The following is a 26,764-nucleotide window of genomic DNA, read 5'->3' on the forward strand; positions in this document are numbered from 1 at the left end:
TTCTGTTTTCCCGGATGAGGTGGTCTTCGGATATTGGATATAAAAGTGGTTTTTGAATGGAACAAGGAGGACGGATGGTTGCGCGTCGAGTTGCTCGGTGACGACCTCGTTGATTGCATGTCGGAGTGTCCGTTGAACCTTTTCGGCACCGCCGGCCCAATGAGACCAGGACAGTTCTTCGTCGGCGTGGTCGACCGCCAGCCACGCATTTCGTTCCCGGGAATCGAGGATAACGTTGCCTCCGTCGGCGTGGGCTCCGGCTGCAATGGCTGCGCGCCCATTCAAAAGGCGGCGCCTCATGCCTATGCGACGAGGGTCTGTGGTGTGGGAGTAAGTCACGTCGATCGATTCCCCATCAGGTAAAAGTTTGATCGCCATGCGGTGGATTCCATCGATGTTCCGCCAGTCATGGCCTTGCTTGGTTTCATGGATCACCGACTGGGTATCACCCGCCGTGCCTGCTTGGTTTCGAATGACGCCCCAGGCGGGGGTGATAGTGCTGAGCAGGGCAACAAGGCATGTTCGGAAAAACATGATCTGTGTGTCGCGCCGCACCGTCACGTTGAAATTGCTGGCGGGTACTGGGGGAAGTGCGTGTCAACCATTGAAATGAATGCACCGGCCAGACTATTAGAGGGTTTCGCTATTGGACTTACAGCTGGGATTGAAAATGTGCGCCCGATCGTGGGTCGCAGAGAGAATAAAATCACGATATGCTATCAGAGGGAATAAAATTACGTCTATATCAGTTAACTGTGAAGCCGGAACAACTGCAGATGTCGTGGGATCAGGCCTTACCGAAAGGCCGATTTCCTGGATCCAGATTACGGCAATGCGAAGGCTTATGAAAATGCGTAAATTAGAGTGTTAAACGTTCCCCAGAGGGGGGTGGTTGCCTGGCTGCTGTCTTGAGATGGATCCTGAGCGCTGGTAATTTATTCAGCTGGGCTCCTGGCGAAACGGACATCGTGGCAGGGGTTGGAAACTGGACAGCAAGTCCACATGGGCAAGTTTCAAGTCTCAGTGGTCGGACGCCAACCGAAGTTTTAAGGATGATACTCATGAAGAATTCGTACCTACCCGGCCTAGTATTGTAGACTATCAAACAGGTTTCACCCACCTTGTTCTTTCCTGTTGAGTGACCCATGACCACAGACAGCCACAGACCATCTGCTTCTCCTTTCTTTCTCTGCTGAGACTTGTCTCATAATCACTCGGCTGATATTGAGTTAGATTGAGTTCCTCTTGGAAGTGGGTGATGATACGCGGGCTCGTCATGGCAGGGGGACACCCGGCAGTTGAGCTCGAGGTGGAGGCAAGCCCTAGCTTAACACAAGCGTCTCTGTTCGGAGGGAGGCGGGTGAAAAACCGCCGGGCGCCTCTGAAGAGGCACCAAATTTTGGGGCAAGAGGTTTCACAATTTTGGTAAAGAGTTGTTATTAGGGGGGTTCACAATTGAAATTTGTAAAACTGTAGGACCCATTTTAACCTGTTTATGAACATATTTTTAAAAAGTTGATAAATTGCGCTGATTGATCAGTCTCATCATTTTCTGGACATCTTGCCAAAATTTTAAAATTATGTTCATAAAGGACTTAAATTGACCTCCAAGGTTTTTTAAAATTCAATTGTGAACCCCCCTATTGATATGTAAGGGTTGTTATGAGGTGTTCAAAGTTGACTTGCATAAAATCATAAAATCTTGAGCAGAAAAAATATGTGCCACCCAAACACTCAAAACAAAGCAATAGTTTGAAAATTGTACATAAAAAATTATCACCCAAAAGTTTTATGATTTTATGATTCAAAAATTTTATGATTTCAACTTTGAACATCTGTGTAGTTATAAGCTGTACAAGGTGGTGAGTGAATCACTGGTGAGAAATAAACTGAGGAACCCAAAATGGCCGGGGGAGAGAGCTCCTTATATACAGTGCCCCCCACGACTTCTTGACTACCCCTCCCCCGCAAAAAACATGGAACTTTGAACAATGTGTTCAAAGTCACCAGACATGTATCATATGTAAATTGCAGGGGAGCAAGTGAGGGACAAATAGTTCCCCCCTGTCCACGGAGGCGGTATGAGCGGGCAAAGACCTGGGCGTACCTGACGCAAGGCCAGACACCAAGTCATGCCCATTTGGGATGCACAGCCTTGTGGGTCATATAAGTATGACCCTCAGTGCTGATGGTTCGATTCCCTCAGCGCTCTTCTTCCCATCATCACCCAGAGCCAGCTCATCTAGAGCCGCTCACCTTTCTCACAAAAACCACCCACCCACCCACCCGTCTTGTCTCAGGGTTTGGGTTTACACCCAAATCCCCAAAACCTCCATGTTCTTTGGCATAGAGATGAGGTGCAGGCGCAGCCTCTTCTCCTGGGAAAAGTTAGGAAGGGACTTTGGCCCTTCCTACCTTTACACCCGCACTTGCTGCGTCTCAACGGCAGCGCTGAGGAGCTGCAGCAAGTACCAGGCAAAGAGCGCTGCCGCAGTGGACTAAATATTTTTGAGCCCTACAGAAGTAGGAGAACTCAAAAATATATACTTGAGGTCTGTACAATGCATCAAAACAAAGGAAACTTTTTTTGAGGCATTTTACAGACCTCAAGTATATATTTTTGAGTTCTCCTACTTCTGTAGGGCTCAAAAATATGTAGTTTACAAAGGTTACATGTCTGGTGACTTTGAACTCATCATTCAAAGTTCCATGTTTTTTGCGGGGGAGGGGTAGTCAAGAAGTCGTGGGGGGCACTGTAGACAAATGTGAGGGATTTTGGCTCCCAGGAAGCCCTGAGTGAGGGGTTTTAGCTGGCCTGGGCTGTGTACAATTTGTGCAAGGAGTGCATGCACAATGCGGGGAACAATGGCATGTGATGCAATCAAACCAAACAAAAGTGGAGGTAGGAGGTTCTGGAATGTTGGGGAAAATGGCACAGCCTGCAGGGGCAGTGCTGAATGATGTCATGTAACAAACAAAGACAAACATATTGTGTTTTGAATAATTCTTGGGCATTTGGGTAATCCCCCCCTCCATCACAAAAACACCAACTTCACTTGATGATGCCAAAAATGGGGTTCACTCACAGATTCTACTGGTATCCAGCTACCAGTGCCTCCCAGACCCCAAAAGTTTAGTTTTTAAACTTTCCGGTGCAGAACTAATTTTGTAAAAAGTGTCCAAGCTTTTTTCAAAGTATGTGCATATTGGGGAAAGGTGGCTTGAGGTGCGTGACAGGGTTTTAGAGGGTGCTACAGGCAACAGTGAAAAAAATACAATACATGTATCTGTATCTGTTTTGCACCCAATACTATTCATTTGTATCATATTCAAAGACCAATACTATACAAATGTATTCAAGCTTTGGGCCCTGTTTGGCACCAATATAATCAGCAATGTATTTCACAAATATTTCACAATTATATTGGTAAAATGCCAATGGCGTTTGGCAACCCAATATATTCAAAATATGAAATAATTTTTAATTACAGTTCCTACATGTCAATATATTGGCAGCTAAATTCAGACCCACCCCTTGCAACTCCCAACCTCCACAATTGACCTCATTGAGTGGATACAACACTCCACTAGCTCAATGTCCCTCAATGAACAACCGGTTCATAGAATGGACTTATCCACTCAATGGCCTGGTTGGTCATCAAGTGGATAAATAATCCACTTAATGGCCCGGTTGGTCATCAAGTGGAGTAGGTATCCACTCAGTGACCCGGTTGGTTGTCAAGTGGAACATACTCCACTCAATGACCAACTGGGCCATTGAGTGGATATAAGTCCACTCAATGACTGTCCTGTTCATTGGGTGGACTACAATACATCCACTTGATGACCAACTGGGTCATTGAGTGGATGACATGGGTCATAGCCACTTGGAGTGGATATATAAGTCCACTTAATGACCAACCAAGTATTTTATCCACTCAATGGCCCGTTTAGTCATTGATATGTATCCACTTGATGGCTTTCTGGGTCATTGGGTGGACTACAATACATCCTGGGTCATAGCCACTTGGAGTGGATATATAAGTCCACTCAATAACAACCAAGTATTTTATCCACTCGATGGCCCGGTTGGTCATCAATATGTATCCACTTGATGGACTCTGGGTGATTGGGTGGACTACAATACATCCACTTGATGGCCGACTGGGTCATCAAGTGGGTGAGGTGGGTTATAGCCACTTGATGACCAGGTGGGTGGTCATTGAGTGGAGGGTGAGTTCATCCATTCACTTTCTTGGTTGATCAAGTAAGGTGGGTGGTTGGCTGTCTGGGTTTGTTTTGATGTACTGAAAAACTCCTGGGTGAAATAATCAAAATGTCACAGATCATTTCACCAATTATATTGCCACCAAATGGGTCCTTGGTATCTTGTTGCAAATACAGCCCAATACAAGATATTGTATTTTCACGTTTATTGATAGTTTTAAAGAACCTATGACTGAATTTCACTATAGAATAAGACCAGAAGCTGGAGAGAAACATGAACGCGAGAACAATGAAGATAAACAAAAGAAGAGCAAAAGAAATAATAAAACCAACCCTGAATATAAAGCAATAAATCTAACAATAAAGAATTGATGGGGAAATGAGATGAGTCTGATGGTTCTGGAGGTGATGGATAAAGAGGGATTAGTTGAGGATATTGAGTAATGGTAAACAAGAAATAGACAAAACCTATGGCAATAGGAAACAAGAGAAATAAGATTTAAAATAAAATAGAGCGCTGAAAAGATCTGAGATATGACTAATAAAAGAAGGAAAGGAGGTTAGTCTTGATGATTTGAGGGGTTGAGGATGTGAGAGTGATGTATGGAAATGCTGGCTGCGTTTCTCACCAAGTTGGAAGCTAGTGAAGGCAGTCCAAGTTAATGTGAAGCCCCCCCTCATCAATGGGGCTCCACACAAAGGGTCACGGGATTACGTGACCCCCGCGCATCGAATTACTTAGTCCGAGCTGCTCGCTTCCCTAGTCCGGCAGAGAGTTCCTCCTCTCTCCCGGCTAGGTAAGCTCGACCCCGTTTCTTCTCTCCTTGATTTCCTTCTTCATGATTTGCCTGTATTTAGACTAACAGAGAGAGTTCCTCCTCTCTCCCGGCTAGCCTGAAATCCAGTCCCCCACAGTTTGGACCTAGAAACCTCCCAGACGGCTTCTAGCCCGCTCCCCGGGCCCTTTCTACCCATCTCATCAGTGAGGGTCTACTGGACCCTTACAGTTAAAGCTTCACCGGACTTGTGCAACACACAAGAGAGAGAAGGGTTGTCGAGAATATCTTGATCTTTGATGGAGCAGCGGATCAATGCGAATCAGAGAATCAGTATTATTTATCTTCTTGATTGACCATCATGAGTTGCGGAAGGCTGACGTTCAGGGAGTACAAGGATGGTTAGGTTAAGATTGATGATTGTGATATGCGCCGCAGAGCAGAGCGCGGAAATGAGAAAGCAGAGACGCGCAAGTTTAAGGGAGCGGAGCGCAAGTTTCAACAAGTTTTTCTGTATACAATCCACAGTGGCCAAAGACAAGAAAATCAAGTTTTAGTAATTTATTGATACAATACTATGGTATTGTATCTTCAGGCAGATACAATACATTTTTATTTACAATTTTGTATTTTTCAACAGATACAATACACAAGTATCTGAAGATACTGTATTGTATAGTATCTGTTTCATTGTTGTGGTAAGCCAATCCTGAATATGGCACCAAAAACAAAGTCTTTTTCCCCTCAATATAAACCACTCTGGAATACTCAAGGCCCTCAAGAATAAAGTCCAAAACAACTTACAGTGCACACCCAAGGACAGGCCTCCATCCTCTCTTCAACCTTTCTCCCCACCTTCTGGATATCCACCTACACCATATCAATATTCCTCAAGCACCCAGCTAGGCACAAGTGGGAGAAAGTCACCCATCAGACAGAAACAGACTATTAGGAAAGACCATTGATATTCATCTTCTTTTCCTCCCTTCCCAATCCAGCATAACCACCCCATTTTGGAATTGGCCACAGGTGTAATGACCATAGAGATCCCATCTTGGTTACCCCTTGTCCATTTTGGTTTCAGCCTTTCCCTTTTCAGTCTCTCATATGATGTGTAATCTCTTTTATCTGATGTTTCATTGTCTCTCCACATTACAGCCTCTTTCCAGAACTTTCCATCCCCATAGCATTTTCAGCCTCAGCCCCTTGATTGAGATTTTTCACCGTTTCATCTTTTCTTCCAACCACAACTCAGCCCCACAATATTTTGTATATAGTCTGCCCTCTTTGGCCTCAACTTTTGTTCCCCATCAGATCCTGCAAATATCCAATGGCGCGAGGCCAACTGATTTGCTTTGGCAACATTTGGACTTCTCCGCACGGACTATTGTTGTAATGAGGCCGCGCAGGTGTTTGGACTTGATGGGCAGTGGAAAGCGGGTCAATGGATGGCAAGGGTGTTGCAAGAGATGTGTTGGTGACTTAATTCTGGAAAAAGGTGACTTTCTAGAGCTTTCCAATTGGTATTGTCTTTGTAGTGGAAGGATGAGAAGAAGCTTAACAGGAATTGGGCAGCCTTGGGACCTCGCCGAGAGCAGGAAATTGGTTGTCCTTGCAAGCTGATAGGAACAGCTATCCTTGGATCAATGGCTGGTGTTGTCGTTGTAAAACTTTGAAACCAATATTAGAAACAGACATAAGCAGCAATAGAACAGAAAATCACAAATAACAGGGGAATGCCAGGTTCAAGGAACTCTATTTTATAGATAATCTGCAGTTTCCCAAACCCTCAGTACTTTCCTAGGCAACAGGACCCTGGTGAAGCTTACTATTTTTCATTGAGCTCTTACATCCCGGATTGAGGCCCTCAAGTTGGCCTTTCAGATGTCAAACTTGCATTGGTAGCGCTTCTTGTGATACATATCAGCTTGCTACCCGGCAACAGCTGCTTGGCTTTCAAACCTCACTACAACCCATTGGCACTCACCATTACGGACATATTATTGGCTCAAATAAACCGCACAAAGCTCTTCTTTTTTGGCATAGGCATTCAAGACAGGCATCACGTTTGCTTTGGCTATCATATCCACTTTACTTTCCTTTTGACACCAATTCACAAAGTGTTTGCGTGGTATTTTTTGCTCAAAGAACTATGCATTTTCCTTCTTCCAGCAAAGTGCACACCTGCACTTTGGTTCTGTTCCCCCAATTCAAGACAAACACAATCTATATTCACTGGAGCCTTTGTGATATTGCATGTCAACTGCTAGCAGTTTCTTGAGTTTTTTTTTTTTTTTTTTTTTTTTTTCACAGTGATTCCACATGAAGCCCTTGGAGCATTCAGCGCTGTTGGAAAGCTCAATAGAATACATGCAAACAAGTGTAAGTTGGTCATCAGAAAACTTTCAGAAAAAAAAAAGATCAAATCCCTGGCTACTGTAGTGCATATCTAAAAACTCCCATTATTTCTTTTCTCCACAAAAATCCGCTAATTATTCCCTCTTTATAAATCCTAAGAAACCCAGCATAATTCACCCACGTTGGGGGTGAACAAAATCACGTAGAAATAAATTGTCATGTAATCTAAGTATATTAAATCCACACTTTTGTGGAAATTGGGATCAAGGGTTTTCCCAGCAATTTTCTGAAAAGGGGCTTAAAATTGAGCCCCCTGAGCGCAAATGGAAAATTGGCACTTGCGTCCAACCTCCAATTTTCTCAGAAATCAGCATATTACGCTTGACTAGCGTCCAAGGCGGCTTCGCCGCTGAACTTTCAAATACGGCCCACCCACTGACTGTCCCCTATGAAAAATCCCCCTGGCAAACCACCTATACCTTGCAGTGCACTCTTGTGTTGCCAAAAACATTGCTGTCACCCAATCAAAAGGCCCTGCACACATCCATTCCTATCACATTTCTCAGTTTCTTTTTGACCCACATTTGAATGAAAACCCACACCGATCTGAAGCAATAGACCATTTAGGCATTCAAATATAGAATCCAAACTTGGTGGAGGGTATCTGACTTTTAGAGACACAGAAGTCCAGTTGTTGAGGCCATGCGTTAAAAAGTCATTTACATGTCAACCACTTTTAGTTTTGATTCATGTATTGCATTTTGCACAGTTTATTTTGATCCAAAAAATACCAAGATACATCATAAAATCAAGTTTGAGATTGCAAAGAAATAGAAAATAAAAGCTATTCCAACATTAACTGTACATGAACAATCAGTTCTTAACAACCTTGGGAAATAGGCAGGCTTCCAAGAAGGTTGTCAGTTGGAAAACAGGATTTGAAAGACAAGCTAACTGGGTTTAATGAGAAGCTGGGAATTTTGATGGGTTTGTGTAGGCTGTTTTCTTTTGTGGATGAGTATCCTTGGGGAGTTGGAGGTGTCAAAAGAAAAATGAAAGGTGAATTAAAATAAGGAAAAGGGGAGGAAGTCATCAACGCTAACTGGTAGTTGTTGGCAGCCTAGCAATGTAGTTGGCTGGTGATGAGCTACTTGTTTTATGTCGTCCGCGGGTAGGATAGAATGATTGTAGCAGCAAAATAGATTGGTCAGCATCAATGAGGCTGCTCATCGTCGCAACGGTGGGCCGCTACGCCACACTACGCTACAGGGCCACTTAACGTTAGTGTAGCGGCAAAAAGCGCCCGCCCATTTTGAGTAGCGTTAGCGCGCTGTTAGCGCCGCTGCGCTGCGCTAATTTTCAGCGGCGCTAACAGCGCGCCAATTGTTTGTTAGTGTTAGCGCGCCACTACAGTCACTACGCTACGATACGCTACGCTACGCTACGCTACGCTGCGCTACAGCGCTTTTAGCGGAAAAAAGGCCTTTTTTCAGTTAAAAGCACTGTGGCGCACCGTAGCGCGCGCTCTTTTGCGCCCTGCGTGTATAGCGTTAGCGCAATTGCGCGCATCTGCGCTAACGCTACGCTAACAGCTAAATTAGCTGCGCACCCTTTGCGCGTAGCATTAGCGCAGAGAAGGTGCAATTTGCTAACGCTACACTAAAATTTAGCGGAATTCCGCTACGCTACGGTTAGCGTAGCTGGCCCACCGTTGATTGTTGTCAGCAGGCAATTTGAATAAAAAAACCTTGTTGTTGGTCAAGCAGGCGGCCACGAGCTTCTTGCTCTCATATGAGAGAGGCGGCCCGGTTGATGCTGCTATCTATGTTGAGGGCATATTTGGGAGAGAGATCAAAGAGGAACTTCAAGAGATCATTGGTGGAGATTGAGGTGCGTTAATCCTAGCCATGATGCCACATATTGTACGTGGATTGGCCGGTCAATTCGAGTCTGAATGCGGGCAATTTGGAGGCCAGTTCTCTGTGTTGAAGCGTCTTGATAGTCTTTGCTTTCTTGGGCAGATATTTTCCTGGCACCGGCCAGCTCATTTTGGCCAGTGCCCTTCAGAAGAGACTGCTAGGTGGCTGCAATCCTTTGGTCCCCTCGGGATTGGCCATCCGAGGCCGCTTGGCTTGCGGTACTGGGACCGGATTTGATGATGGTCCCGTCGCCTTGTCTGTGGACCCATTTCAGAGCTGGGACATCCAGCAATGGAGCAAAGGTCCAAAACGGCGAATGGTGTGTTGCTCTTGGAGGTGTTGTTGGCCAGCGTCCATGACAGCTTAACCAAATGACAGTTCCTATGGCCTTTGATATAGAAAGGTGAAACTTTCAGCTGTGTCATTGAGTCCAAAAACAAAAACGGAAAAATGGCAAGAGGAAGTTCAAACATAGCAAATCCCACCACCCGGCCTGTTCAACACCAAAGATGTCTTCATTGTCACCTGTCATCAATTATCAGGGTACAAGAATACAATCACATCAGGCGGGCCATTGGAAGTAGAGGAGAGCAATCAGTTGGCTGAGGGGTGCAAGTGCTGTTTGGCTGGGGAGAGGATGACTTGGTGGGTTTGCTTGTGTCCTGCTTGAACTGAGTTGACAACAGTGAGAGATGAGGCGAGCAAGGCAGAAGGGTCCATTAACGGAGGGGACCATAACGTGGGGGGCAAAAATTGCCCAGAACTGGGACTGCACTATATGTGGCCGTTGTTGCTGGATGCAAGCTTGGTATTGAGGGTTGCTTGATTAGAAGGGGGTGGCTGGTAGACTGGGCATTGCGCGGTGGAAGTGACAACAGCCAGGCTGGTCATGGTTGAATAAAATCAATGGCTCCTGGTGCGGGTATAAGGTGTGCCTCTGAATCCAATGAGTGATTGTCCTTGGGCATCCCCCGTTGCACTTGCGCGGTTTGATGTCCTCAAAAGCCCCAACTTTTGCTTCTAACACTTGTGCCAGCCTGAGCAGGTTAACTCCGGCCCCTTTTTACCTGTGGCATGTCACAGGCTGGGGGGTTATTAAATGGTTTTGTCTCTTGTAAATTAGCATTTTATTTAGTTGTTTGTTGTTTTGTTGTTACTTTTTGTTATTAAAGCCTTGTATTTTGGATTATTTTCTGTAAAGTGCAGGGGAAAACCTTGAATTTTTTTGGTGAATCTGTGGTTTTAATAAAGTTAGGCCCCCTTTGGAGCCAATATAAATATAAGTGATATAATCATTTGTAAATTCAATAAAAAAATAAAAAACTCAACATAAAGAATCCAATTTTTATTGTAGGAAACCTAAAGTATTGGTCTCATCAACTATGAAGTCAGATTTAACTGATTCAGCCATCTTCAGCACCATGATACCATTATATTGCTTTGTTTTGGTCAAAAGCAATATAATGGTACTACAGTACTGAATATGGCTGAATCAGTTGAATCTGACTTCATAATTGAAGAGACCAGTATTGTAGGTTTCCTAAAAAAAATATTTGGAGGCTTTATGGTGAATTTTGTAGTTTTCATTGAATTAACCAATGATTATATCACCTATTTTTATATTGGCTCCAAACGGGGCCTTATAGATACCACAAGAAAATTAATTTAAAGTCCCCGAACATAAATGCCTTGGGCTTGCCCCCCGATTCCTGAACCAGAAATGAAAAGGGACAGGATTCAACCCCCTCGTGCACCAGGAAAAAAAGTAGTCAGTTGATGACAACTGACATAACACAGCTCTGGTTTCAGCTCCCAAGCTACTCCATCTGCTAGTGCAGGGCTGGCTGGTACACAGCTCAGTGCCCATTTTGGCACAGCTGAAGCCTCTAGAATTTTCACAAGCTGCTCCTCTCAGCTTTGTCCCAGGCACAGCTGCTGCTTAGCCTTGGCCCAGGCCCAGCTGCCCCTCAGTCTTGGCACAGGACAAGCAACTGCTCAGCCTTTGCCTGAGCAAGAACGGGCGTTGATAAACGCACGCCTGTCCCCCGGGGGCATGCCCACGCCCACACCCTTCGAAAAGGGCGCGTGGAACCGCACGCCCTTTATCAAGGGCGTGCAATTCAAAGGGCGTGCACGCCCCTGTATGGGCGTGCGAGGGCGTGCACGCCCCCACACCGTGCCTGCTCGCCGGGAGCTCCTCGGCGGGCAGGTGCAAGTATACCTGCTTGCCGAGAGCCCCTCGGCGGGCAGGTACATATCCCACCTCGCCGAGAGCCTCTCGGAGAGCATGTATAGATGCACCTGCTTGCCAAGGGGCTCTTGGTGAGCAGGCTCGGCGGGTAGGTTTATGTATCCCTGCTCGTCGAGAGCCTTGCCTGCTCGCCAAGAAGGATAACTCTTGGCAAGCAGGTATACAAACACCTGCCCGCCAAGCCTGCTCACCGAGAGCCCCTCGGCGGGCAGGTGCATGTATACCTGCTTGACGAGAGAAATCCTCGGCGAGCAGGCATACAGATCCCACCTTGCCAAGAGCCTCTCGGCGAGCAGGTATACATACACCTGCCCACTGAGCCTGCTCACCAATGTTAATTTTTGCACAACTAAGAGTGTATCATTTCTTATGAGTTATGGTCTATCCAACAATATTGGAGACAGAGAAATGAAAGTAGAAAACAATGTGTACCTAAGAGCAGAGCCGCTCGGTACTGAGAGATATAAGAGTAAGAAGAAGTCTTCAAGTGCCGCTATGCAGCTGAGTGAATCCACGGATTCTGTAGGCTAACAAGACTGGAAGCTGCATCAGCTATTGCGCTCCTTGCGGTGCACTAAGAAAAGAAGATGTTCTTCTTACTTTGGCTCGGGGATCTTGTAAGTCAAGAGTCACCTATACAAGCTGATAGAGAAGAACCGCAGTTGTCTGTTGAAATGCGTATAGACAACTGTCAGGATAGGGTCATGGATGACTAGAGCTCAACAGCGATGGACTCACCTCCGTGGTTGGGACTGGAGATCCTATTGCTGAGGCTTGAACCTGGTCGGTCTGGTCTGGCGTCGGATATCAAAGTGCTGCACAAGCATACAGAGGCTCTAGTCAGCTCCATCGATCCTAGCTGAGGCTATTCCAACAGACGCACTTACCGGGTAGGTTGTTTGTCTTGTTTGGGTCGCTTGGGCGCTTTGTTGGTTGCTGACGGGGCTGAAAGTTTGGGAGCGGATGAATTAGCTTTAGCCTGATTCATCCGCCTGGGGGCGGCATGCATATTGCATGCGCCTGAAGGCCGCACTGGCTTACCTTGGTCCCTAGTAGGGTTAGGTCTAATGGATGACTTCCCGTCATCATTTAGAGAGCTCTAGATGCCTCTCTAAATCCTAAATTAAGACACATATCAAAAACTCAACCAGTGCACTTGAAAGTAATGAACTGTAGGGCTAGGAAAAAAAATCCCTTTTTTGTCAAAAATTAAGAATTTGGGTGTGTAAATTGAGATCTGGGAGGCTCACAGACTCGACGGGAAGTCCTCCAATAGCCTTGCGCTTCCTCAGATTCGGGGATGTACCCGAATCCTGACAACCAAGAGCCCCTCGGCAGGCAGGTGCATGTATACCTGCTCGCCAAGAGAAATCGTCGGCGAGCAGGCTGCATGCACCTCTCGGCGAGCAGGCATACATATCCCCGCTCGCCGAGAGCCTTGCCTACTCGCCGAGAAGGATAACTCTTGGCGAGCAGGTATACAAACACCTGCCCGCCGAGCCTGCTCGCCAAGGGCCCCTCGGCGGGCAGGTGCAAGTATACCTGCTCGCCGAGAGGCTCTTGGCGAGGTGGGATCTGTATGCCTGCTCGCCGAGGATTTCTCTCGGCGAGCAGGTATACATGCACCTGCCCGCCGAGGGGCTCTTGGTGAGCAGGCTCGGTGGGCAGGTTTATGTATACCTTCTCGCGGAGAGGCTCTTGGCGAGGTGGGATCTGTATGTAAAAGATTTCACGATACTAAGAGATTATATTTCGTGATTAGAACATGTTTGGTCTATCTGACAAGTTCAGAGACAGAAAGAGAAAGAAACAAAACATGTACCTAAGAGCGGAACTGTAGCCGACTCTGGTATGATAAAATGTATTAATGGGAAAGACTGCTTCAGCAGCTGAGACCACGGGATTGTGGTTTAAGGGCAAACACCTGAGATGAGCAACTGGATCATGCATCAGTGCCTGAACTCCCTATGCGGAAGCTAAAGAGATTTGATTGATCTCTTACTTGTGCTCGATCAGGCTCGGTACTTTAACGTCCGCCAATACGAGTGAGGAGTGTGCTGGAACTGCGACGGTCTGACGTGATGACAGTACTCTCAGTCAGTGACCGGCTACACTCTGGTGGCTCTGCATCGAAGGACTTACCACTCGTAGAGTTGGATATCCTTTTCATGAGGCTGGGACCCCTAAGGTCTGAATTGACTTTGGGCGTATGCTTGCTATATTCAAATGTTTAATCATTTGATCAGCCGCTTGCTCCTCAGTTTATGACGAACCCAAGGAGCTCAACTTACCTGTTCGGTGGAGTGCTTCTCTTAGGACGCTTAAGCTCTTCGTTGGGTGTAGACGTGGCTGAAAGAAGAAGAGAAAAGTTTCAGCTAACGCCTACTCCTATTGTCTGGGGTCACTTGCATATGCATGTGCCTGGGGGTCGCGCGGACTCACCATTCCCCCTTGCGGGGTTAGGGTTTCGCTCCTTGCGCTTCCTTTGCTCTGGGGCGTACCCTGAGTCTTGACAGTATGCCTGCTCGCCGAGGATTTCTCTTGGCGAGCAGGTATACATGCACCTGCCCGCCGAGGGCCTCTCGGTGAGCAGGCTCGGCGGGCAGGTGTATGTATACCTGCTCGCCGAGAGGCTCTCAGCGAGGTGGGATCTGTATGCCTGCTTGCCAAGGATTTCTCTCGGCGAGCAGGTATACATGCACCTGCCCGCCGAGGGGCCCTTGGCAAGCAGGTTTGCGCTGCGCTACGCTACGCTAACCGCTATGGTTAGCGTAGCGACCCAGTGTTGCTTCTTGGCGAGCAGGGATACATACACCTACCCGCCGAGCCTGCTCACCGAGAGCCCCTCGGCGGGCAGGTGCATGTATACCTGCTCTCTGAGAGGCTCTCGGCGAGGTGGGATCTGTATGTAAGAGTCCGCTTGGGACTCTTCACTGTCTGGGCTGGCACACAGCACAGAGGCCTGAAAACGGTTTCTAGGAACCACTCGTGTATTGCAAAGTACTAGCCCAGGAGAGAAGTTCAGCTTCTCTCTGTACATACAACTGAGAAAGGAAAGGAAGGGGAAAGATCGGTGCTCACCTAGCCCAGGAGAGAAGTTCAGCTTCTCTCTGCTGAGCTAGGAGGGCGCAGGGGAGCTGAGTCTAAGAGTCCGTCGATGGCTTATGTAATACCGGCTTGTGAGTTCCCGAAGGGGGCTTCACAGTCTCCCCCCCTATAAGACATAGAGGACGACTGTTCAGGATGATCGGAGAGAGTCGAGTTGTTGTCCGGAGTAGAGGGCATTGATGAGGAACGGAAACGCTTGATTTTCGAAATGTGGAAGGTTGGATGTCGCTTGTCGCCTTCTGGGAGAGTCAGGGTCACATTTTGTCCGTGATTGAATGTTTTAACAACTGGATATGGACCCTCGAAACGATCTTTCAGCTTTTCAACACCAGTTTGGTGTTTCCCACGCCAGTCGGCCGAGTTTAGGAAGACTTGATCACCGACTGAAAGAGGAGGCGGGTCGGCTCGTTGTTTGTTATGTTGGATCGCTTGTTTGACCCTGCTTGCGCAGAGTGTGTCCCGGGCTTCTGCCCAGGTGTCCTCACGGAGCTTGATCCACTTGTCAAGGGTGGGGAGATCTGGCGGTGAGTCTGTAAGTGGCGGGGGTCGACTTGGGAAAAGGGAGGGCCTCCGTCCGTAAAGTAGTTCGAAAGGACTGAAACCCATAGCCACGTTCACGGCTGAATTGATAGCATATTCGACGGCGGGTAGGGCCTCGAGCCACTTTGATTGTTGTTTGGAGGTGAAGGTACGTAGAATTTGACCGACTGTTTTATTCGATCGTTCGCTACGGCCGTCGGCCTGAGGGTGGAACGAAGTGGACATGTGAAAATTGATGTTGAGACGGTTCATGAGGCATTTCCAGAAACGGGATGTCCAGGTTTTGTCCCGGTCACTGATGATAGAGGTCGGGGCTCCAAATCTGGCAACCCAGCCACTGAAGAAGCGGCTAGGAGTCTTTTCGGCCGTGTCCGTTTGGAGAACCGGGATGATTTGAATGAATCCCAATAAACGACAGGTACACGTCAAGATCATATTGTAGTGGGTTGCCTTACGCAATGGGCCCACGAAGTCGATTGCAATGTCGGTTAAGGGTTGACGAGGAAACGAGGGAGTGAGCATCTTGCCCAGCGGTGCCGTCGTGGGAGCCTTAGTACGCTGGCAAACTTCACCCCGCTCGAGGAGTTGTTGTATGTCTATTGACATCCAAGGCCAGAAGAAGTCCCGGCAAAGCTCTTTGGTGGTCTTGAGGACCCCCAAGTGGCCAAGGCATTGGTGGGCCTCGTTGATGAGTGATCTTCGCAGTTGAAAATTTGCTGGGATGACAAGTTGGCCATCAATGAATAGAAGTCCGTTCTCTTCTATACAATCCGTGCGGAGGGGAAGAGCATCACGTAAGGCAGTGCAAAATTGGTCATGTGCATAACCAGCCAAGATAGTTTGTTTGAGAGAGGGGTCAATGGACAGACCAATTTCTGTCAGCGCCGCCACGCATGCTACTTCTTCAGGTGTGGATGGATCGTCGTCGGGGAGGTCTTTCCTTGAGAGGGCGTCCGCGACCGAGTTATCCTCCCCGCAAATGTAGTTGAAGTTGAGGTCAAAGTCAGCAAGAAGTTCTGACCATCGTGCTTGTCGCTTGCTGAGAGTGTGTTGACGAGGGAGATGTACAAGTGAGTGATGGTCGGACATCACATTGATCTTCATCCCCAAGAGAAGCATGCACCATTTTTGAAGTGCGTGTATGACAGCCAACAACTCTTGCTTGTGAACTGGGTAGTTGCGTTCCGCCGGTGTCATCTGGTGGGATTCGTAAGCAATGGGAGAAGCGACTTTCCAGTCTTTACCCTGGAATAGGGCCGCGCCGAGAGCGGAGCCGCTTGCATCTGTAAAAAGCCAAAGTGGGTCTTCGGACTCGTAATTGACATTTTTTAAACACGGGAGAGAGGTCATGATACATTTAATGTTTTGAAAGGCTGCTTCCTCTTTAGGGCCCCATTTGAAGGCTTTATTCTCAAGTTTTGAGCTTGTTAATGGAGTGAGCGTCCCTACGTAGCGCTGTAGACCCCATATGAATTTCTTCATCCACTGCACCGTCCCAAGAAAGCATTTCACACCCTTTGCTGATTGCGGTGAAGGCCAGGATTGGATGTCTGCAATTTTCTCGTCATCCGCTTCAATACCCTCCGCCGAGATCCAATGTCCCAGGAACTTTACTCGTGTGCGAAACAGCTTCGTCTTCTTGGGACTGCAGTCGAGGTTGGCTTGACGGAGTTTACGGAGGACCGCTCTGACGTGTGCTTCATGTTCTTCGAAGGAATCCGAGAAAACGACAATGTCGTCGAGGTATACGACGCAAATGTCGTTGATTAAGTCACCTAGCACTTCCTCTAGTCTCGCCTGATGGGTGGCCGGCGCGTTTGTGAGTCCCATGGGCATAACGACCCACTCCATGAGTCCCCACGGGGTCTTGACTGCCGTCAATGGAATGTCTTCCTCTCGCATTCTGGTCTGAAAGAATGCATTTGTTTGATCGAGTATCGAGAAAACTTTGCCTGAAGCCACCACTCGTACAAGTTCATCCACATTTGGCAAGGGCGAGCGATCGCGAACAGTGAGGCTGTTGAGTTTGCGGTAGTCGCAAACCCAACGGGGAAGGGCAGAGGGGTCTTTTTTCGGAATGATTAGACTTGGGGACGCGTACTGACTGGTTGACCGTCGGATGCGGCCCGCTTTAATATGTTGATCTAAGGGTATTCTCCACGATGCGAGGTGCTTGGGAGGGTACGGGAATTGACGCTCGTTGATTACTGCATTGGGGTCAGTCAGTACGATTTTGTTTCGAGTTCGAGACGCTGCGTCTTGTAGTTTGTTAGGAAACGAGCTTCCTTTAGATTGATCTGAGTCGTCAACGTCCTCATTGACCGCAGGGATGTCCTCGGGAAACAGATCAGCGAATTCCTTCAAAATCAACCTCTCCGACTCCGCGCACGGATATTGATTTGCCTCGGAGGGGGCGTCGACTGCGGCTATGGATTGAAATTGTCCAGGGTCCACTTGGTAGTCTGGGATGAGGACATTCAGTCGGGAACACTCCATGGCTTGTTGTTCCACCGAGACGGATAGCCCATGACGATGCAAAAATGGCGTTCCAAGGATGAGGTCGAAATCGCCTAGCACCGGTCCCACCCGCAGAGAAGTATCTTCAAATATCAATGTGGGTCGGGTGACACGCAGCGTCGCCACGACGAAATGACGGATGGTGAGGGGCATTGCGGAGCCGTCTCCCAGCGCCAGGCGAATTGAGCTAGGTCGTGCCATCGGTCGGCGTTCCAGAAAGGAGTCGTCCACTGCTCTATCCGAGATGAGATTGATCTCAGAGCCTGTGTCAATGAGAGCCCTGAAATAACGGCCCGTGATTTGCAGTTCAATTATTACTCGTGCTGGTTTGATCGGATTCAGAGAGGGGTCGAGTACGTCGGACAACTTTGAGGAAGGGAGCGAGGTCAAGGGCAAAGACAAAGGCGAAAGGTGAGCCAGATTGCTCGACGAAGACAAAGAGTTTAGAGAACCCATCACGAAAGGGTTTTCAGGAGTGGTATCGAGAAAAAAAAAGTGTAAGAGTCCGCTTGGGACTCTTCACTGTCTGGGCTGGCACATGGCACAGAGGCCTGAAAACGGTTTCTAGGAACCACTTGTGTATTGCAAAGTACTAGCCCAGGAGAGAAGTTCAGCTTCTCTCTGTACATACAACTGACAAAGGAAAGGAAGGGGAAAGATCGGTGCTCACCTAGCCCAGGAGAGAAGTTCAGCTTCTCTCTGCTGAGCTAGGAGGGCGCGGGGGAGCTGAGTCTAAGAGTCCGTCAATGGCTTATGTAATACCGGCTTGTGAGTTCCCGAAGGGGGCTTCACACTGTACCTGCCCGCCGAGGGGCTCTCGGCGAGCAAGTATACTTGCACCTGCCCGCCGAGGGGCTCCCGGCGAGCAGGCATAGTGCACGCCTATGTGGGGGCGTGCACGCCCTCGCACGCCCATACAGGGGCGTGCACGCCCTTGATAAAGGGTGTGCGGTCCCACACGCCCTTTTCAAAGGGTGTGGGCGTGGGTGTGCCCCCAGGGGACGGGTGTGTGTTTATCAACGCCCTTTCTTGCTCAGGCAAAGGCTGAGCAGTGGCTTGTCCTGGCCCAAAAATGAGGGGCAGCTGGGCCCGGGCCAAGGCTGAGCAGCAGCTGTGCCTGGGACAAAGCTGAGCAGCAGCTGTGCCTGGGACAAAGCTGAGGAGCAGCTGGTGAAAATTGCACTAGAGGCTGGATAGCCAGCTGGAGCAGGCGTCATGTCAGTTGACATCTAGTGACTACTGATTTTTCCTGGTGGTGCCTGTTGCAAATGCAAGGGCAGGAGGGGGGCAAAAGTTAAATGTGCCCAGCGCCAAAATGAGTAAAAGAACCTCCCTTGGTCAATTGCAACTGCAAATGATGGGGGAGGGGCTGAAAACCTGTGCAAACACAACAGGGCAGTAAAAGGGTTTATGTCCCCCCCAGGCCTAATGAAACTGCAAAGGCAGAGGGGGACAGGACAAGGTCTGCTCAAACTGTGCAAATGCAACAGCGGAGCTTGACCCGTGGAGGGGAAAACAGTTGGCAGGGGGGGGTCGTTATATATTTGTTTACTTACTCCGCCAAAAAAATGTTTCCAGCGGGAAACTCGCCATAGGAGCATGTAAACCTGCATTTGGGTGGTTTGCCCAATTTGGGAACCAGTGTCTCCCGTTTCAGACCGCCCTCCCAACCCACAGTTTCAGAGGCTCCTGTTTCAATGCGCCCTTCAAACATGAGGAGCACATGCGTGCAACCCTTCTGGAATTGGTCGCAAGACCACTCTTTTTGGGCTTTAGTCTCACACGAGCTTCAGGATATCATGCTCAGCTTGGACTCCAAGAACACCAAAAAACACCCCTCACTACAAGACTCCAGCCTACACCCCCTCTCACCCCATTGATAGCCGGTCAAACTGGTCATTAGAAGGAATACACATCCTCTTGATGACCGGTCAAACCGGCCATCAAGAGGGGAACACATCCCCTCAATGGCCAGTCAAACCAGTCACCAAGAGGAATAAAATATCCTCTCAATGGCCAATTGCACCGGTCATCAAGTGGAATACGCATCCTCTTGATGAACAGTGAAACCAGCCATCAAGAGGCGAGCACACCTCCTCCATGGCTGGCTTGACCGGACATTGAGAGGAATTGTTTCAATGGCCAATCAAACTGGTCATCAAGAGGAATACACATCCTCACAATGACCATTTTGACCTGTCATCATGAGGAGAAAACACCCTGTTGATGACCGGTCAAACTGGCCATCTTGATGACCGGCGGGTTGACCAGTCATCAAGGGTCATCAAGAGGAATACAATATACTCTTGATGACCCGCCGAACCAACCATCAATAGGATGTTTTCTCCTCAAGATGGCCGGTCAAACTGGGCATCATGAGTTTGTTGTTATGCTCTCAATGACTGGTTTGATTGGCCATCAAAAGGGTTCCTCTGAATGTCCGGTCAAGCCGGCCATTGAGAGGATTCCTCTTGATGTCCGGCCAAGCCGGTGTGGTAATGCTGGTCCTGTTGATAATATCACCCTCATATCACCTAAACCCTTCATAAATAATTCATTATTACTTCATATTCAGATTCTACACCCCATTTTACCCCTAGTCACCCACTCATTTCACCTAGGATTTCCAAATGGATCAGCAGTTATTGGCATGTATAGTTTTGGAAGGTATTTTCTTCATACATATCCTTAGCATTATTACATACATCATTCATTAGTATGGGAGGGAACCAGAGCGCAGCGTAGCGCAGCAAGGTCCCGTGGTCCATGGGCCAAACTCGTAGTGACAAGTCCTGGGACGCGTTGCTAGCGCCTCCCTTCCCCTAGGAAGGAGCAAGCCACGGGTAGACTAGGGAACTAGCACCCGGGCACTCGTAGACGCCTCAGCTGCTGTAATTACAGCAACAGAGGCGCCAGGTCCACGTGGCACGTGGCTGTGCTAGCGGCCCAAGGACGGTCCTGATGGGATGAGGTCGCTGGGGAAGACATAAATAGTGGGTACCCCAAGGACCCGGCTTGTCTCCCCAGCTCCTTCCTCTCCCATCGAACCCGAGCATCCAGTCGTTTAGCGCTTCCCTCCTTTTTCCTTTTTCGGCACCACCCACCCACCCCTGCGTAGCACACACAGGGGTGATACATAGACCAGTGAGGGTCTAGCACTGATCCCCCACTAGCGTGCTCCTTTTTCTTCTGCTCCGGGGGGTTTTTCACTCCTCTCGAGCTCCAAGACACAATACAAAGTTTGAGGTGTCTTCGGAGGCTTGAGGGACACGGGGTGGAAAGCCCCCCCCGACCCACACACGGCCGGCTTGGAACCTCCCCAAAGGGGTTCAGGCCGGCCTAGGGCCCGCGTGGAAAAGGAAACCTTTTCACACGGGCCTGAACCTGTAAGAAGCAAAAAGTGAGACACGGGAAGGGGCTCCAGTAGTCCAAGGTGGACAAGAGAGCCCCTCCCGCTACCCAACCAAGGTTCCCAGAGGAACCTAAGTTGCGGAGGGTGCGCAGAATGGATCATAGCTACACAGGACTACAGATCTTACATAACTTCATTACTCATTTTCCCCTTCATATGAATCAGCAGTACATTCCTTCATAGCTCTTGTAGTTATTATCAAATGCTCATCTTCATTATGCACATTCTTACTTCTGCTCATCATTATTTCATCTTCTACATAGTTACCTTTCATGTACACTCCTTGGTCATTGCACCTTCATCATTACTGCTCATCTTCAGATATTGTTACTATGTGCTCATCATGTATCACCCCCCTGTAGTACTTCTCACATATTTAAACACCCCTCTAGATGTTGTATCCCTTATATGCACTTTCACCCACTACACTTTGTATGCACCTCACTCCCCATACTCTCTGTAGCACTTTTACACACCTCTCTTAGATACCCTTTCATCACCCTCAGAAATATATCCCCCAGCATGTATCTCATTACACATCTCAGAGTGACTCCCAAAGAGCTTCTTCTCTTCCCCTTCTAACTTCTACTCTCTCACTCAGTAGGATTGATACACCTCAAAATCATTAGTGTTAAAGCCATCTAAGTCAAAGAGAATCATCAGCCACACCCTTTTCTTTTTCTTAGTGTAACCCTCTCTCCATCAGCATTAGTCAAGAGGGCAGCCTCACCAGCACCTGTAGCCTCTTCTACATTATTAGTAGTGTAGTTGACTATTTCCCCTCACAGCTCTTTCCTGATCTTTTAAGAGTTCCACACCGGCCATGGAGGGGGTGTGTTCCCCTCTTGATGGCCTGGTTGACCGGTCATCAAGAGCATGTGTATTCCTCTCAATGACCGGTTGGACCCAGAGGAGAGTCCCTCTTGGCGATTGGCTGGTGTCAAACTTTGACACCACACTACAATTGCGTCCTGTGGGCCAATCAGGCCTCCCTGGTGCCAGATTGAAGGCCTGGATCTTGCCTTCAATCCTACATAGGCCACTCATTTTTACCCCAAACGGTTTTGAAGTTGTTGAGATTTCACTTGAAGGCGGAGAGATTGAGAGGCGAGGAGGAGGATTTGAACAAGGAGCTGTGCTGAAGGTTGTTGGCTCAGGTGGGCCTAGAGTGGTTTTGGCTCAGACTTGATGATTGTATTTCTTATCCAAGGAGCAGACAGGTACACACAACTAGAGAGCCCCCTTCACAAGATCCAGAGGGGGCCTAAAATAGTTTAACATACAAAACACAAGAACTGAACATGTGAAATGGACAGGGGACAGGAGACAGGGAACTTTACTGGGGACTGGAGACAGAATAATTTACTGGGGAATGGGCACTGGAAACTTTAATGGGGACTGGGGACTGAAGACTAGAGACAGAATACTTTACTGGGGACTGGGCACTGGAAACTTTACTAAGGACTGGGCACTGGAAACTTTACTGGGGACTGGGGAAAGTAGGGGAATGTGAGCAAACAGAGAGACAGATATTCTAACAGAAGTTACAAAGCTTGTAAAATAAACCCTGATTTGGGTTTTGGAAAAGACATCATCATGTTTTTTGAAAGGATGTCCTGCAGCACTAAGGGGGGATCAATGGCTGGCTGCGCAAGAAGGTAGGCTATAAGGCCATACCACTCATGAATCAATTTTGCAAAAGAGCAATGTCTGTTTTTGAATAAAGTGAAAATGGGGGGTTGGCCGGGCCCCAGGCCCGTCAGCTCTCACACCGGAATTGGCGGCTTGAGGGCAAGCCTCTCTGTGAGACAGAGACCCTGCGGGGCTCTCCTCCAGAGAGGCTGTGTTAAGCTCGACCCTACACACCCACGCCCAACAATGGGCATGTGTGGGCGGGCATAGGAAAAAAAGGGTGTGCCCTTTTTGTCAAGCAAGTCCAAGGTGATGTGCTTTGAACTTGAACTTTGTCCGCTGCAGGTAACCCATGCTACGGTTTTGTCCAACAATGTGCTGGACAATGATTCCAATGGGACCTCAAGCTGACTTGATGTCAAATTTTGACGGCAGCTCTTTTCTCAACACTCCTAGGAGTAAACGGGTGGTGGTTTTATGTGTATGATTTCCATGATCAATTCTTCTGGTGCAGGGACCGCGATGGGATGTGTATAGGGATTACTCCGTCTACTTGGGACAAGTTTCCATTGAAAATTTTCTTCAGAAAACATCTTTCTCTTTGCATTCTTGACTTGGGAAAAGGTTGTACGCGCAGTATGAGTAGGATTTAGATTGGCAAGTCCCCTTTGCGTTGCAAGTTGGCAGCACTTGAGTTTGAAAAAGTGTTGTGCTCTCAAGTTGAGGGTGGGCTGGGAGCTACAAGGTTATTTGCTTTGGTGAATTTCTGCAGATGCCCTGGGAGTACCGCGGCGTAGTGGCCTTGGACTCTGGTATTTAAATTCAGACAGTGTAGTTATTCTTTACAAATTTGTTTAAACAGTACAGTAGCTCTTTTGTTACAAATTGAGGATTTTTAGAGTAGTTCCTTTTTTGTTACAAACTCAGTTGTGAGGATTTGTCAAGAAATGTTTGAGTAAGAACTGTTATTTGATAAAGAATCCAGTGTCTTTAGTCTTGGTTGGTTTTGTCTTCATGGTGTTTATCATGTTTTCATGTTTTATTTACTCTTGTTTGACAAATTTGATACTTACACTTTTGGACTCTACCAACAAATTGAGAGCTCAATATCCTCCATTGCTGAGGAAAGTCCAGGTACTCTTTGCATCTTTACATTGGGCAGACAGGGGCGCGCGGCGGGGTGGTGGCCCGGAGTGGGTGACTTTTATTTTGGTCCTTGCAAGTGCAGTGGCATAGCCGCCTTGGACTCTAGTTGAATTAAACTCTTGTAAGAGGGTTAAACTTCTGTAAAAAACTTCTGGAACAACAAGGTGAATATTTTGTAAATACCTAGGTTAGCCGTTGTAAGACTCAAAAGTGGTTGTGAAACCAACGGTGGGCCGCTACGCTACACTACGCTACAGGGCCACTTAGCGTTAGCGTAGCGGCAAAAAGCGCCCGCTCATTTTGAGTAGCGTTAGCGCGCTGTTAGCGCCGCTACGCTGCGCTACGTTTCAGCGGCGCTAACAGCGCGCCAATTGTTTGTTAGTGTTAGCGCGCCGCTACAGTCACTACGCTACGCTACGCTGCGCTACAGCGCTTTTAGCAGAAAAAAAGGCCTTTTTTTCAGCTAAAAGCCTGCGCACCCTTTGCGCGTAGCGTTAGCGCAGAAAGGCGCAATTCCGCTAACGCTACACTAAAAGTTAGCGGAATTCCGCTACGCTACGCCACGCTAACGCTACGGTTAGCGTAGCTGGCCCACCGTTGGTGAAACCCTTTTGCTGAATGCAGGAGGGGATGATGGAGGTGCAAACTCTGCCCTTATATACTATCAGATAACAAGACCCACCAAGCTAAGCTTGGCAAGTTTTAATCAAGTGGTCTGGTCTGGTTCTAGATGAAGCTGTTTGATGACAGGTATGTGAGAGTTGAGAGTGATTTCAGTAGTTCTTTGCAAATATAAGGGTTGTAGTGATGTGTGGTGGTGATGGTAAGTGTGAAGGGTGGTATGTAAATAACTGGGGAATACTGAGCTGAGGGAAAAACAACTGGGGGAGAGAGAGCTCCTTATATAGACAAATGTGAGGGATTTTCGCTACAAGGGGGACCCTGGATGAGGAATTTTAGCTGGTGGGCTGCGTACAAGTGGTGTCAGAAGATACTAAATACAGGCAAAAAGTGGGGTGAGAAATGAAAGATGATGTAATACTAATGCAAGGAGTGCATAAACAAAGTGGGGAAATGTCAAATACAGGAATACCTCATGCAAGGGGTGCATGAGTGGTGTCAGACTAATTCAAGGAGTGCAGAAATGGGGTCAGAAGACTGCATGCAGCTGCAAGGGGTGCATAAATGAAGCGGGGACATGTCAAATACAGAAGAAGTGCGGTGGGCCCCCTGCATATGCAGTGGAGATAAGAGGGATAGAAAAGAGTATGCGTTTGGCTGGGGCTGATTATGTGTATACCTGGGAAAGGTGACTTGAGAGGTGTGACAGGTTGATGACTGGGGCTGGCCGTGTCCATGAGGGTCCAAGAGGGTGTAACTTCCAATCCAGCGGGGTTCCAGTGAAGCTTCTGTTGTGACATGTAGTTAGTTCTTGACTGCGACAACTGTCACATTGTTTTGTAGATAGTAAATCTACATGATTTTCTTACTATGTAATAAAATGATCTATCCTGCGAGCTACCAATCCAACAGGTTATGAGCCTATCTTGCTAGAGTAGCTCGTTTTTTGTTTTTACCATCACACGTAACCGGCACTACAACAAGTCAATCACCAGTAGTCCCTTCTGGACAAGCAGTAGTCCTTTCAGGGCAAGAAACAGTAGTCTGCCGGCAAGCAATTTTTTTTTCTTTTTCTCTCGATCATTTTCATATCAATTGACAACCTCCACATTTCCCTTTTATTTCGACCATTCTCCAATCATTCCGATCCGACCTCATCTTTGATGTCAACCTACTCCGTAATAACCGCTTAAGAGTCTGAGCAGGGCTAGAGCTAGAATCTCATAGGACTGTACTGTGTGGATAACGCTCTGCAGGCGTTTAGGTTGGACTAATTACCCATAACCAAACAGACAGAACTAGGTTTGACAAAACTTGAAGTCTTGCGATATCGGCTGAAAAGACAGGTGGAGTTAGTTTGTCCCTCACGCACCCGGATCAACTAATCATCCACAAACATCTACCTTCCCTTCCACCGTTTTTCACCTTTTCCCCCCATATTTCTTTTCTTTCCCCTTTTCCGTTGTGGTGTGCCAAATCTGTTTCAAGTATCAAATTACATAAAGTGATTGTTGAATACATGAGAAGGAGATATGTTATTAGATTTATTATTGCATAATTAGATTCTAAAGGTCATTTAACCCCTAGTCATCGTGCTCGCACCCGGGACTATCTTGCCCAAAGAGAAGCTGAAGACAATCGCACACGACAGCAATCATTTCTTGATGAGGAGGCAAAACTAGCTTCCATCGCAGCCACCGCCATCAAATCATTCAACCCGGAGAACATCCTCAAACCTGATGGATCAAATGTCCAAGAATGGGCCGAAGCCCTTGGTGTGACTGCCTTTCAGGGGTTCCAAGACAAATTGTTCTTCACACCTCAAGATGGTACAATAGTCAATCCATACCACAAGCAAATTGGCCGAGACATACGCCACTCATCTGTCCACAGCTTGCTTGCGTATGACCTTCTGGACCTGAACTCATGCGCCGAGGCCTACGAGTTTCTTGTCTTGAAATTCCGTATTATCAACTGCGCCAAGCAGATTCAGGCTTGGGGAACTCTCAAGAAGATAAACCTCAGCAATTTTAACAGTTCAGCTGAGGCTGTTGCATCCTTCAATCGTTGCGCAAAGACATTCGTAGAACAAGGAATTGCATTCACCTGGGATAACGTGATAAGCTTGATCATGCAGTCAAGCCTCCATGATCAATTGAGACCAACTGTTGACCGCAAAATTGATCTCTTCATGGAAACCCATGATTTCAAAATTCCAGCCTCGGGTGATGTGCTTCGGTTTTGGAATGCTGCTTGA

General features: G+C 47.7%; 1 protein-coding gene across 1 annotated transcript; it reads left to right on the forward strand.

Annotated features, from left to right (window-relative positions):
• Positions 1 to 117: 117 nt before the first annotated feature.
• On the forward strand, positions 118 to 26,764 carry PtA15_5A214 (uncharacterized protein; the record flags this gene model as incomplete). Its single annotated transcript, XM_053168951.1, has 2 exons — positions 118 to 359; positions 26,095 to 26,764. 2 exons carry the CDS (start codon positions 118 to 120, stop codon positions 26,762 to 26,764), a joined length of 912 nt encoding a protein of 303 aa, XP_053020196.1.

Source organism: Puccinia triticina, chromosome 5A (genome assembly GCF_026914185.1).
Source record: "Puccinia triticina chromosome 5A, complete sequence".
Lineage (NCBI taxonomy): Eukaryota > Fungi > Basidiomycota > Pucciniomycetes > Pucciniales > Pucciniaceae > Puccinia > Puccinia triticina.